The sequence below is a fragment of the Neolamprologus brichardi genome, chromosome 1 (assembly GCF_056152115.1).
Source record: "Neolamprologus brichardi isolate AB-2024 chromosome 1, ASM5615211v1, whole genome shotgun sequence".
NCBI classification, from domain to species: domain Eukaryota; kingdom Metazoa; phylum Chordata; class Actinopteri; order Cichliformes; family Cichlidae; genus Neolamprologus; species Neolamprologus brichardi.
In genome coordinates this window covers 43474151-43488984 of record NC_142104.1, presented here as the reverse complement: position 1 = coordinate 43488984, position 14834 = coordinate 43474151, and the positions used below count along the sequence as shown (strand labels likewise).

The 14834-nt window shown below is 39.1% G+C and overlaps 1 protein-coding gene across 2 annotated transcripts in view; it reads right to left on the bottom strand.

Moving 5' to 3' along the window:
- tmc3 (transmembrane channel like 3) overlaps positions 1-14392 on the bottom strand; it is a 51069-nt gene extending 36677 nt beyond the window's left edge. For both annotated transcript variants that reach the window (XM_087842846.1, XM_087842857.1), the window contains exons 1-6: positions 14271-14392; positions 10695-10841; positions 6351-6426; positions 5484-5565; positions 4408-4514; positions 251-349 (exon numbers count right to left, since the gene is read on the bottom strand). In XM_087842846.1, the coding sequence (XP_087698972.1) occupies positions 251-349; positions 4408-4514; positions 5484-5565; positions 6351-6426; positions 10695-10841; positions 14271-14392 (633 nt within the window). The remainder of the gene's footprint in view (positions 1-250; positions 350-4407; positions 4515-5483; positions 5566-6350; positions 6427-10694; positions 10842-14270) is intronic.
- Between the last annotated feature and the right edge of the window lie 442 nt (positions 14393-14834).

Below are 14834 nucleotides of genomic sequence, written 5' to 3'. Positions count from 1 at the left end.
AAAACAGTAAAGGAAATCAGTTGGAGCTCGATCATTAGTATCCATTATATGAAATGTTTATATAGGGATGAAAGAATTATGTCTTTACTTGCTCCTATATCCTAACTCGAATTCAACTTTTGGACTGGAAGAGGTTTCGATCGGTTTTATCTTAATTGGTCAGAAAGGGAGTAAAATAATGTTTGAATAATGTTCGAGTCTATCTGTAATAATGTGCTATTGATAGAATAGTAAGAAGAAAGACGCTTGCCCCAAGAGACCAGATGGTGTCCAGGTCCTGGGCTGAAGACAGGTGTTCCTTGGGAATCGTTTTACTTCTTGTTGTTCCAAATGGTGCTCCAGCCAGCAGCTAGTGCACACAAACATAGTTCAGTGCACTGTAATTGTAATAAATAAAATGCATTTCAGTCATGTTATCTACAGGCAAAAGAAGACTGATGTGTTTATCTGTTATCATATCTATTTGGTGGTATGACTCTTCTGGGACTTCCCCTTCCTTCATCCAGAGCCAGAGCAATAGCAAGACTTGACGATTTGCACAAGGACATCAGTTTAGTTGACAGCTGAGCTGATATTAAGATCGCCTACTGATCTGCAGCTGGACTTTGTAACATTATGCTTGATTCTTTTAGTCCATGCCTCCTGGTTACGGTTTTGCTAGGTTTAGGCACATGGCAGCGTTAGTGTTAGGCAAAGATCAGTGCAAGGTTACAGAGACTTTGTTGTAATTTTTAAAATTAAAAAAAACTTGGTGTTACTGTTGGATTTTTGATAACCCTTTCATCCCTCCATCCATCTACCTGCATAACAAGATAATTTAATACAATATAATAGCCCTTTATTGCCATTGTACATGTACAACCTAACTGTGGGTGCTCCACAACAACTGTGCAGGTATGAAGCATAAATAGTAAGACAGCAGAGATAAATAGACATGAGAAATATATACAAACCAAGAGGAAGGCACACAATAGAAGAACAGGTTGCAAAGGACTTGGTCTGAGTAGCCTCTGACTGTGAGTGGGCCGAGTGATGAGGTTTACTTAGACAGTTGTTCAGGTTGGGGTGTGGGTGTTAACAATACAAATGGCCTAGCAATGTCAAAGCATGTGAGGGATTGTAGACCTGCCTTTTGGAATGAGCTTAAAGATCATCACCCAGAAGCTTTGTGAGTAGGGATGGGTAGTAACCAAACCGAAAAGCAGCGCACATTTCGGTGCTTTTTTTTCCTGAGCTGTGATACACTTTAGATTCTAGCCAATCATTTTATGTTTCCGAGGATAGTAGGCGGGTCCAGGTACGTATGTTCTTTTAGAGCAGAGCTACAGATTAAAAATGCCCAAGGCGAAGCGGTCAAAGTCTGGCTGTACTTCACAGCAAAAGATGCAAACTCAGCAGCTGCAACAAGTGCTTTAAGCTGATACTGTGATACTGTCAAAGGAGGTAACACCTCGAATCTGATGAAACACCTGGCGACGCATAGCGTTTTTTTTAAAGCCGAGAAATGCGCCGTATTTGATAGCTTGCTGCGAGACCTCACACCGAGCACATCTACTGCGGGTGTAGCCGTAGCCCTGCCAGTGTAGCAGAAATGATGAGGATGATGATGCAGCAGCAGCCGTTCTTCTCTGCGTGAGTAGCTTAATGTTGTTCGTGTGTAATTTACGTTGAGTAGGCTAACCACGTTATTACATTAATGCATGTAAGGTGAACTAGCAAACATCATCATAGCTACATGCGGCTGTCTTCTTGTTTGATGGCAGATACTCCCTTCACCCTGGCCAAAAAGGCTAAAATGACCAAAGAAAAAGTGGAAAACAGTTAAACATGAGAGGTTTTTGGACAAAGTTTGTGTTTTTTCCATTGTTTAAGCTGCTTCCAGCCAAGAGTGATACCATATATGCCCCATAGCTGCAGAAAAGGCTAACATTGTTATCTTTTTACAAAAAAACAGCTGAACATGAGAGGTTTTTGGACCAATTTTGTGTTCTCCATTCTTTAAGCACCGGTTTGAGCACCGTTTAAGCACCGGCACCGTTTCAAAAGTACCGGTTTGGCACCGGTATCAGATAAAACCTAAACGATACCCATCCCTATTTGTGAGTATTATTATTTTCAAAAATCAACCAACTGTTGGTGTGATTATTATAAAACAACAACCAGGAGGAGCATGTTAATGATTTAAAGGTAACAAAGAACACAGTTTGAAGCACAGTACGCCATATTAGATTGAAATCTTGCAGTGTCCCCACAGTCAAATACGGAGGTAGAAACATTGTTACCAACAAGGGTTTCTCCACCATGTTTTCCCCGGGGATCAAATACTTATTTCAGTTGGCCATGCAAGTCAATTTCCAACTTTTAGCCAATATGTTTTCTACGGGGGTTTTTTGATTAAAATTAAATGTTTGTTTTTTGGAGGATGTTAATTTCTTTATAAGTGAGCAAACCTACAGCTTCAGCATAGGCTCAAACAAGCCTGTGTTCCACTGTGTGCAGTACATTGAACAAATACTGAGGAGCACTGTAAATGTTTTTGAGAGTGTGTTATTAAAGAAAGACAGTGATAACTCCGCTGGACTGACCCTACATTCAAACTCTGTTGAATAATTGGTAAATGGACTGGTTCTTTAATACTCTATGTCAAACTCGCCTCATTCACACAAACACTGTTTTGCTGTAGTCTTTCTATGCTAGTGATTTCTATCTAACATTAACATGCATTCATGCTCCCATGGATGCATCAGAGAGCAACATGGGTTTAGTGTCTTGCCCAAGGACATTTGACAAGAAGAGCTCAAACTACCAAGCCTCTGATTAGTAAGTGGTCTGCTCTGCTACCTGAGCTACGGCCACCCACTCAATTCCCAGAACAATACAGAAACATGAAAATGAGAACCTATAATGTTTGATAGCGAATAATATTATTCACTAAGCAAGGTGAGATAAAGGTGAGACGTGCAAATAGGAACAGCAGAATGGTAATTCCAACAAACCATGAAGTGAGAAAGAAGAAAAATGGAGGATCAAGATATGCAGTGGGAATGACACTGTAAGTTATGTCTGAGAAAATTGCTTGTGTCTGCATGTCAGTGTGAGATATATATCCAGGTGCACCGCTATCCCACTATTACTGTCCGTGCCTTGCCTTGCAAATATTCTATAATCTGAAGGACAAATCAACAATATATTTACTGGGGTAAAAATTAAATGCAAAACTCATCATTGACCATTTGTGTAGGTTTTATTATTTAAGATATTTAACATTTAACATTTAAAAGAAAAGGGCAGGAGATGTGCTGAAAGAGTCCTGCAAGAAAATATTGTCAAACAGTTCAGTACAACAAATACCTGAGACTTAAATAGACTCAAGGTAATTAGGGAGAGGGGAGGAAGCTGGGGAAGACAAGACACAGGTGGATAAAAGATCGAATCTAGCTAACGAGAGAAGGGCAAGCAAAACTAAAGACAATGCACACAACATTAGCACGGTAACAAATTAAAACAGGACGTAACTAAACACAGGACACAAGAATGCAAACTTGATATGGAGAACACAGATGGGCAGAAAACATCCAACTATGAAAACAAAATACAACCTGAAAATATCATGGACACCCCCCCTCCCAAAAAAAAACAACAACAAAAAAAACCCCAAAGAACAAAAAAACAGGAAATTAAGGCTAGAATATGAAAATCCAAACAAGAATAAAGAAGGATATGCAGAGGGTATAATAATAAGTGCAGGGTCAAAGACCCCAGATCATCTGACAGGTGACAGTCGATCCAGCAGAACTATATGCTTTATCAAACATGGATCTTTTTTGGTGGTTTTGGTGCAGACTCGTCAAACTCTGGACTTAAATGTAACTGATATCTGTAAAGAAGAGTGGAGCAAATTCCACCAGGATGCGACTCATTGCCAGTTAAACTCAACATTTTCACAGCACCGTATGAGAAATAGAAGTTAACATGCATTTATGAATAGAAAGTTGCTATCATAGGTATCTCTATGAGTCATATGCTGCACACCCAGACATGTGATTCTACAGATTAGTTTCCAATGTGTATGATTTGAATATAGGATATGAATGAGTTGAATGATTTGACTGCATTATTATTTATACACAGATTGTAGGTGAAACTTAACAAATTTGTGTTCAGTGCAAAATTTAAATCTTGCAATGAGTCTGAATTAGTTGGCGCCAATGAGTGCAAGGGTTAGGGTTAGGGTCCAACAGGGGACTTAACTTAGCTGCTGCTACTGGTTGTATTAGGATTATATTCCTGTATAAAAGCAAGGTTGTCAAGTGGCTGTGTAGTTTTGCAGCTGGATTACCATTCTAAAGAAACTAGAACTTTCTAGTCCATCCATCCATCCACATATGGTATGAGAGATTTTCTGACCTCTGGTAGGACAATGAAGGCTCCAGTCATGATGGTGAGAACAATGTTGATCCCAAACAACCAGCGGAGGAAGATAAAGTAGGAGGCCACGCCTGACCCAAAGTGACCTCAGCAAGTCAGAGGAAACATCAAAATAAGACTAATATGTTGCACATAGTTCACACACAAACACTGCTGTAGGTGTACACCACTGACAGTAATGCAGTAATGTAAGCTTAATCTAACATATAATAAACACAGCTCACTGAATAAACTTTCACATTCATGGTGCCTGGAAGCAAACACTATTTGGTACATTAATGACAAAGAAATAAAAATTTCTTTTTGAGAAAAATGTGTCAAATTAGGCAGTTGTACTGGGCAGCATAGTGTGGTGGCCTAATACACCATAACACGACTATAACAGTCACCAACAACCCTTTGGGTTGTTATTTATGTCGATGCCTTCATCCATACAATAAAATGACTGAGCTCATCAATGCATCCATAAGGCTTCAATTTATCCTAACAGTGCATGTGCCAAATAGCATTTGTTCCTTTAGTGCTGTCACCAAAATGCTCTCTTTGAAGCTCCGCACCAATTTGATCACTTTAATAATCTGTTGGATTGTGTTCTGCTGAACCACAAATTTGAATAGCTTAAACACGTAACCAGCAGTATCCTTGGATCTGTTGAGCCGTTGTTCTCGATATGCATTTAAATCAGTGTGTTATTGTCTCTTGAATGGCCCCAGTTCACAACAACGTCTCTTCAAAGTCCATATGCTGATGGTAATGTGTTGATTCTGAGCTAAAATCACAAATATTTCTTTGTTGCTGAATCCAGTTGAAAAGTATAATTTAATAAGGCCATCTAATGTTTGAATATATCACAGCAAAGCCGATGTGGAAAGCAATGACTTTCCTTGATGAAAAGATGCTATTTTCAAAGTTATTTCTAGCAAATTTCCAATTTTCTGTCCTGTTGAACATCATGAGTGATTTCCTATCCCCCCCCCCCCCCCCTTTGTTTTTTTCTTTTTAGCCAGCAGATGTAGGAAACACGTTTTTATGAACAAAGAAAACAGATAACTCACTTTCAATTTTCTTGATCCTGACTTCCCAAGGAATGAACAGCACCACAATGTTGTAAAGCAAACGGGAAAGTTTCTTCAGCAGCTGCAGGAGAGAATCAGGCTGAGAAACACTGACAGAGGTTTACCAAAAAACTACTTCTACCATTGTTTCTGTGATGAAAAGCTCTCAGTAAAGTCTAAAATTATAACAGCAATTACATTTTTTATTTATTGTGTGTTGATGAACTGTCTAATTTTCAATTTCCAGCATATAATAAAGTAGCAGACACCTGAGACAGTGTGGCTGTATCGTTTTTAGTGCTGAAAGATAAGAAACACAACTAAGCTGTTAATTGTTAATCAAGAGAAGGTCAGCTGGGCCATTGATTCTGATTTTCAATTAACCGTGAGCCAAACTGTAGAACTGACACCGGATCATCAGACTGCTCAGTGAAAGTCAATTTATTCTAATGGGTGGGAAGCAGCCCAAACATTGAATTAACTGCGCCGTAACATGGGCTATAAATTCACTTGTGCTGCTCCATGGATTATTGCAGCACAACTGTCGTTCTCACTGTCTGACTTAATCTTTTTGCTAATACGAATAAAGAGCTATACACATGTGTGTTCAGCCCACAGAGGAGAAGAGCCTCGAAAGATCAAAACTCAGCAGCCTTTATATAAGAAATCCAACACAATTTACTGTGTTGGCTGTAATCATCAGGCCACTGCAGTGCAGAGAAATAAAACTGCCCTGAAATAGCACTTTATCCTGTTGTGGACAAGATCTATAATGCACTATAAATACATTAAGCAATCTGTTTCTCCAATCTCCAGTCCAGCAGGATTAGATTGTTAGTGCAAAACAAAAAAGGCTGGTGGACGTACATCAGCTCCTGCGGTCTGGTAACCTCTGGTTCTGGTTAGTCGGCCCTCATATCGCAGAACAGTCTCTCTGGCCTGCCTGGGAATCACACAGATAACGTCCACCAAGTACATTTATTTATTTAAACAGAAAAAGATCTTTCCATTCAGTTACTTGCATTTTTACAAATTAAAATTTTGTGAATACTTACGCAGTACACATAATCAAGTGCAATCAAGTAATCAATAATCAAGTGAGCACAACTCAAAATTAAATTGAATCTTAATTAAATGTTATTGAAGTAGCCCCAACATCTTTACATCAAAGATTTTCAGTATATAAATATTATTTCTCTGATTCAAGTGATCAAACCTGTTTTTGTTCTGGCACAAGAAACAACCAGGAAGCCACTGAGTGCTGAGTGTGTGAATTGTATAATAATTTACAGACTTTCAAGGCTCAAAAAAGAAACTTCGGCTTTACAATAAATGCTGATAAATAATAATAAATGTTCATTTACAGGGCTGAGAGTCCAAATCTGCAGAATAATGTGGGTAAAAATCACAAATTTGTGGTGTGAAATAAATTGTTCTTGCAGTGGAAATAATTACACTCACCCTGAGATTAAAGGGGGTTTAAAACTGCACACTAGCATCCCACCCCTGATGATGGTAATAAAACCTCTGCGGTAATAGCAAACTGCCCATATAAAACCTGTTATTCATGGCACACACTCAGCACATCTCTGGAGCTCTCTATCTACTCCCTCCGTCTCTCTGTGGCTCAGCTCGGTCTCTGTTAGTAGTCTCCTTGGACTCAGTCAGTCTATACTATTTGTTGATACTATCAAAAAAATTATATTTCCTTATGCAAAAAGATATAATTGGTGAAGGTAAAATTAAATGTGTCCCTCATATATGCTCTTCGTGTACAGTGATGTGAAAACCCTCCCACCTTCCTTTAATTCCAAGGTTTTATGTACAAGGAAATAATAAAAAATAATCTGGTATTTACCACATTCTAAACTTACAGTGTAACGTGCCATGTAACTGCATGACATATCACACTGTGTGCGTGTTAAAACAGGCTTATCTGTTTCCTGTCACTGGCAGTACTTTCCTCTCCATCACCACATTGTTGCCCTACTCTGTGTCAAAACCTAGCTGCTGTGTTTGAGTGCTTACCTGTCTGGCCCAGTCTCTCACACACTCTCAGTTGCAAACTGTTCTAGAGGCTTTGACATTGCAAAGCTGGCCCTGTGGAAAAAGTGATATCCTGACTCGTGAAAGAATTGTAGTAAACATTTTTGCTGGAGTCATTCTTGAAATGGTTCATTAAGCCCTGGAGAACCTTTCTCAGCTGCATCTGAGTCCTCTGAAACTTTGACAGTTCTGTAGTAGATTTGCTGCTGTGCTTGGGATCATTGTCCCTAGCTTTGCAACAGATGCCCTTATATTTGACTTTAGAAGGCTTTTGTATGATTTGCTTGCTTTAATATGCACTATATTGCCAAAAGTATTCACTGACACATCAAAGTGACTTTAAGTGTTCCAATCCATTGTTGTTGATCAATGGTCATGAGAATTTGCATAATTATGATTAAGGAACTGACCTCCCAGCCCATTGTTCCTTCAGTGGGCTGGTTTCAGTCATTATGCAAATGTCCTGTTTATAAGGTTGAAACCTGCAGTCATGCTTCTCCATCTCCATCAGTTTGGACTTGGCATTTGCAAGGAGAACAGTACTTGTTTGACTGCATTATGCCAAGAGTAAAGTTTGGTTGAGCAGGAATTACGATGTGAGCTTGTTTTTCAGAAAGTAACTCTTAATGCTTTAGCATACCAAGACATTTTGGACAATTTCATGCTCTCAACTTTGTGGGAAAAGCTTGGGGATGGCCCCTCCAGTTCCAAAATGACTGCACACCAGTGCACAAAGTAAGGTCCAGAGACTGGACCCTGCTGTGAGCCAAGCCCTGTGGTCCAACACTTGTGTCTCACCTCACTAATATGCTTCTGAAAGAATGGTCCGAATTCACACAAACACACTCCTGAACCTTGTGGAAAGCCTTCTCAGAAGAGTTCAAGTTGTTATAGCTTTAAAGGCAACACCATATTAAACCCTATGGCTTAAGAATAGGATGTCACTCAAGTTCATATGCATGTGAAGATAGATGAGTGAATATTTTTGACAATAAAGTGTAGTGCTTTTCTAGTCCTACTAACCAAATAAACAGTGCTATACAACAAATCAGATTTGATCTCCAAAAGTTGGTTCTGTTCATCTGGACGTAGCATTTTCAGTGGGAGAAACGTTTCGTGCAAATGTCCTGTTTATAAGATCGGGGAAACCTGCAGTCAGCTGAGACTGAAGACGTCACCTGGATGAGTGATGAAACATTTCTCCCACAAACGCTGCGTCCAGATGAACAGAATCAACTTTTGGAGATTTACTTACCTGGATGATTGAGAATGCATCAAGATGAAATCAGATTTGAATTATACATCCATTGATATTGACTGATTTTATACACTTCAAGCACTTCATCTACCAAACGTTAATGGCCAATTTAAAATTTAAAAACAATTATACTGCAAAGCTAGAGTACCCAGAGTTAAATGAAATTATTCTTATGTAGCACTTTTCCACTCTCCCACAGCACTCAAGCATTTTTATATATGCCTCATTCACCTATTCATACAAGCGTTTTCTTCTAGGATTCAGGGCTTTTTATCTACCAATTACACACATTCATACTCCAATGCATCAGAGAGAGCTTGGAGTTAGCCCAAGGATATTTGGAACGGAGACTGGATCAGCCAGGGATCCAACCACCAAGCTTCCGATCAGTAGATGACCTGCTCTACCTCTAGATTGTTGGATCAGCCAGGTGACGTGCTTGGCCTCAATTCGTTCTGTCTGCCTGTTCATCTTACCCTGGAATAATCATTGTTTCTGTGCAGAGCTCTCCCTGTGTCTGGAACCAGTAAACACTAAGAGACTGTGAGTGTGCGCCTAAGGACCGCCTGCAAAACCTCAGCACATCATTTATTTTCAAAGTAAATAAGGCTGTGTGGATCTATCCTCCTCTCAGCTTATAACAGAAATCTCCATATAGAAAGGTGCATTTGAGGTTTTTATATTTTATGCACAGTTTTCCAATAATACAGTTTTATTTGTGGCGAGGTGTTTTAATGATGTTTTATTGCTTCTTTTTGTTAAGAAATGGTTTGAAAAATTCCTCCACAGCTGGTCGTTCTCTGCTAATAAGAAATAATTTTTGCAATATAGCAAATATCAATTTAACTGCAGAAGAAATAATATTTTACAATTCTTCAGCCAGAAATGTGAAGATGTCCATGTAGTGTGCAGATAGGCAGCATAAATGTTGTGTTTTAATCTGATCCAATTTATCTTACTAAACAGTGCTGGTTATCCTATGGAAGCTGTAAAGGTGCACTTAGGCTACGTCCACACGTACACGGGTATTTTTGAAAACAGAGATTTTCCGTTTTCGTTTTAAAAATAATCCCGTCCACACGTAAAGGCAGAAATGAAGGAAAACGCTGCTAGGGACATGCCAAAGCAACAGGTGGCGCTATATTCCTAACTGTGCAGAAATGTTGGCCAATCAGAAGTCTAGAAGCCTCGGTGGGAAAAAGTAAACAAGGATGGGGCATAGAAGCAGAACCGAGTCGTATGTGTGGAGGGACAGTAGCTGTGTGTGTATATGTAAGCATTTAAACACTGCAGAGAGAACAAGTAACAGTAACAGTATTGTAGAAATTCATTTCACCGAAACAATAACGTGGCGCACAGTGTGACGTCAAAAAAGGCGCACACCTTTGACGCTGCGTTTTCTGCGTTTTTCTCGTCCACACGTAAATGCAAAAACAGAGTTTTCAAAAATCTCCGTTTTCAGTGACCAAAAACGCCGTTTACATGTGGACGAAAGGTGCAAACGCATAGAAAAATTTGCGTTTTCAAAAATACCCGGGTACGTGTGGACGTAGCCTTAGTTTTTCGCACACTGCTTCTGAATTTTGGCTGAATTTTTCTGAAATAAGTGGTGTTGTTTGTGTGCGTATGATAATGCAAGGTGGCCATCTCTGTTCGCCATCCTGTAAAAGCATGCCACTCTTGTATGTAATATCAGAAACACTTTTAAATGTAATGCAGTCCTCTTCAAACCATACATATGTATGTATGTTAGTGACAGATAAAAGAATATTTAATTATTGATATGTCTGCAGTATGAGCATATATCTAGGAACCTATATATATGGTATATACACCATATACACAGAGAATAAGAAAAGCAACAGAGTGACAGTCTACACAGAGATCCCAATCAAAAAGATGGTTACTTTAGGACTTTGAGTTTGCGCCTCATTGGCCAGGGCCTAGTCCGAATATTGGCGATGATCTCCTTCTGGTACTGAATGTTCTGGAACATCTCCTCTGGATCATTGCTGTCCACCCTCTCATCTACTTTGTCTTCTTCATCTGAGGAGCTACAGAATAGGACACACGGGCAAAGGGAAATATGGTTCTGTGTTACTCTGTTACAAAGAACGGATCTAAGTGGTTTCAGTGTGAAAAAAAACATGGCTGCAATGTCTCTACTTTGAGATAATATTTTTCATTTGATGTGTCATATTAATCTATATTTCCAGTCAGGCTCACTTTATACAACCGCAGTTACAAACATTGTTGGGAGGCTGTGTAAAATGTGAATATAAGCAAATAATTTGAAAATGTCATAAACTGAGAACATTTTTAAACGGAGCAAATGTTACATATAAAGGAAAGTTGTGACAGGGATACATCTACAGTTGTGTAGTATTTGCATTTTTTTAACGACGTTCCCTAAACACCTGGGAACTTATGAGACCACTTGCTGGACTTTTGGGAGAGGAATGTTGTCCCGTTCTTGTTTCAAAAATAATTCTAGCTGCTGAACAAAAGTTATAGCTAAGTCGTTTAGGAAACTCCCCAGACCACTGAGAACTTGTGGTCAATCCTCAAGAAGCAAGCAGACAGAGAAAAACCCACTAATTCTGACAAACTCCACGCATTCATTTCTCAAGAATGGGTTGCTATCGGACAGGAAGTTGATTGGCAGCATGTCAGGGTGAATTGCAGATGTGAAGCAGCAAATTTTATAAAACCCAATACTTGTGTCACACTCAAATTTTCCAGCCACAACTGTACTTTTCAGCATGGATGGTGGTTTTCAAAATATGCAATATATACAAGCTGCCAATTCAATAAGAACTAATGAACCCCGAACAATCACAAATGGTCATTTAGGGCCCAAAGAAACCAAGAACCACCAGGTAAACACCCCCCTCTCCAGCCCACACAGAAGAGGCCCGAGCCACCCCAGACACAACCCCCAGGGGACCGGGTCAGCAGCCATGCCACGGACAGAGACAAATACACATAATGACATGCACGAAGACACACCAACCCACTAATGGATGTGCATGAGAACTGAAATTTTGATCTGAGCGATGGACGGATCACAATCCTGTTTTTCAATTATGAATCATTCTTTTGCACATGCAGGTATTTCTAAGTTCAGTTGATTGGGTTACAATCTTTCCTCTATGATGGACTGCTGATATTCAAGAAATTGCTGATTTCATATTTTGAAATAAGATCTTGGAATAAATTTTTGCTCCCATCTCTTTTTGTTTCTGCCTGTCCTTTGTGAGAAACCATATTCCATTTATTAAAGCTTGATGAGGCAGCAGCCTCATGGCATTTCATATGTTTGGTTCCTTTGAGCCGTACGCAGCCAAGTTAGGAGCACCGGGAATGAGATTTAGCAGCTCTAAGTCTTGGTTGTCACTGGTATTCTTGTATTTATGTTTATTTTCTGTATGTTGAGATATCTAAACTTATTTTAATGTGATTATTGAATTTAGGGGTGGGCGATAGAAACGATATAAACGATATAAATTTGGCCAACGATAGAGATTTTGACTATACCGCTCTATCGCGATAGCGCATGTTGATGATGTCATCAAGCTGTGCCTGTTTTGTTCGAAAGTATCGCAGCGGCTAAAACCATTATCATATGCAAATTATAACGGGCGACAGTCATAGCAAAGAGATGAAGCACTTTTGAAATATGGGGAAAGCCAAAAACTGCGCTTCCTCCACTTCCGTAACATTGATTCATTAATGTTGAATTCTCTGCAGCTGTTCTGCTCCCATGTTGTTGCAGTATATTAATAACTAACCTCGTATTGTGGATGAATAATCTCAGTTGTTCTCCTGACTGAAGTTTGGCCCGTGTATAGCATCCTGCTATGCGATTGCATTTGTCCCTGACCACCAGAATCCCTCACGTTAACTTTTATCGAGTGGAAGAAAAGTTAGCGTTCCTCCTTCAGCTTCACTGTGTTTATGCTATGCTAACATAGCTGTGTCGCTAGCGATCACGTAGCACAACATTATATACCAGCTAGCCCAACTTCAGTAACCCTACAAACGCCACTGCTGTTTAGTTTTCTGTCTTCATTTATGTTGGAAGTGACAGCAGAGCTGTACGTTTGAATTAGTTTAATTAGTCAGCAACGCTGATGATTTTATTAAAGATGAAAGAATTTAGACCGTTTTTAACTCTCAGTGTTCGTTTGACTTTGGGAGCTGAATCTGATGGAGTTTTGGACCCAGATCACTCCGTGAAGCTCCTCACTACGGCAGCCGTAACACTCTGACAATCCATCAAGCAGTGCAGCTTAACAAAGTTGTACTAAAACATTTTTTAACAGATTTCTGCAGCCAAAATCGGTTCGAGGTCAGTAAGCACAACCAGAATTCATACATAAGGCACACTGTCAATTTTTGAGAAAATTAAAGGATTTTAAGTGTGCCTTATAGTGTGGAAAATACCTTATACAGAAGAAAATAATATATCGCGATATATATCGTTACCGCACATGCTTCAAATTATATCGCGATATGAATTTTAGGCCATATCGCCCAACCCTAGTTGAATTAAACTGAAACTGTGAAGTAGGTTGCAAGTAAATTGTTCAGTTGCTGTTATTTCTAATTATTAATTTTTATTTTATTGAATTTTTTTCCTAAACAAAAAAACACCCTTGTCGATGGTGAATGCAGAAGCAGTGTATTGATTTTCCACCAAGGAGAGATTTCATATGCAGAAAACTATCTGACAAAAACTATGACCAATATGATTGTCAGATGCAGAACTTACAGCAAACAAATAGTGTATCTCCAGTGGTTTTCTACCATTAGATAGCCCATTATTACAAATGCATTTGCTATGTTGTTAATTGTTGTAGTAAATTTGTAGTTCACTTTTAATAAGAAAGCATTGAAGAAGTCAGCTGTTTGCTGTATCTCTAAAAGGAGTGAATCTAATTGTTCTGTGTTCACACTTATGGTAATAAATGAGTAACATAAATTATTTCAGCTGAAATATGGAATGCAAAAGTCATGACTGAATATATCCCCATTACAGAAGAACAGCTCGATGCAAGCATTTCTATACACAAACAATATTCACTGTCACAAAGCTATTATGCAAATATGCATTACAATCAATAAGGGACGTCAAATGATGGTATTTTTTCCATATATCATTCATGCAGTACATTTCAAACATCAAACAAAAACTCATCTGCATGCTCTCTGTACCTCTTTGTGTTTCCAGGAGTCAGACTCTTTAATAATATTATTTAATGAGCCAAGCAAAACAAATGTACTTGTAGAGGAATGTAGCAACACAGCACACATAAAAATCTTATTGACTTCATTTAAAAATGATAAATTTTGTAACTAACGGGGAAATTGAAGCTCTGAAAGAGCAGCTATAAACAGACAGACAGAGAGATCCGAGCGGCGAGGAGTTCCACAAGTGCTGATAGTAGTAAGAGTGAAGAAAGAGCAGCGAGTAGACTCACCCCTCCTGGTGGTCCTGGTAGGCAGAATAAATCCTCCTGGAGGTTTTCCTGATACTCTTGTGTCTCCTGGCTGCAGACAGAGACCTGCTGCTCCCATCTAGAGACTCAGACACTGTACTCATGCTGACTCTACTCAGAGGATGTGCACGATTGTGTGTGAATAATCTGTGTTTGTGTGTGTATCAGGGTGAGAGCTCTACTTGAGCACCTGTGCTAGAGCTGTCTGGTGCTCTGGCTCAACACTACAGCAGTACAGGCTGAAACTCACTCACTCAGCTGGCCAGTCACAGTCTACACTGACTGCTTAAAGGGACAGTAACAGAGAGATGTGAATACTCAAACATATACCAGCTTTCTGCTGATCAATCATTTCTGAAATGGTTCTTAATTTGACATATGTTCAAAATTCTGATTCATTTGTTCTATTACTACTATATAATATAATAACAAATATATAGTTATAATCAATCTATGTCTGTGAATTGCTGTAACTTCTTAGTTAATTGCTCATTATTTTTATTCTTGGAAAGAAAATAACGTTGTTTTAACTCCTCCCCTTTAAGG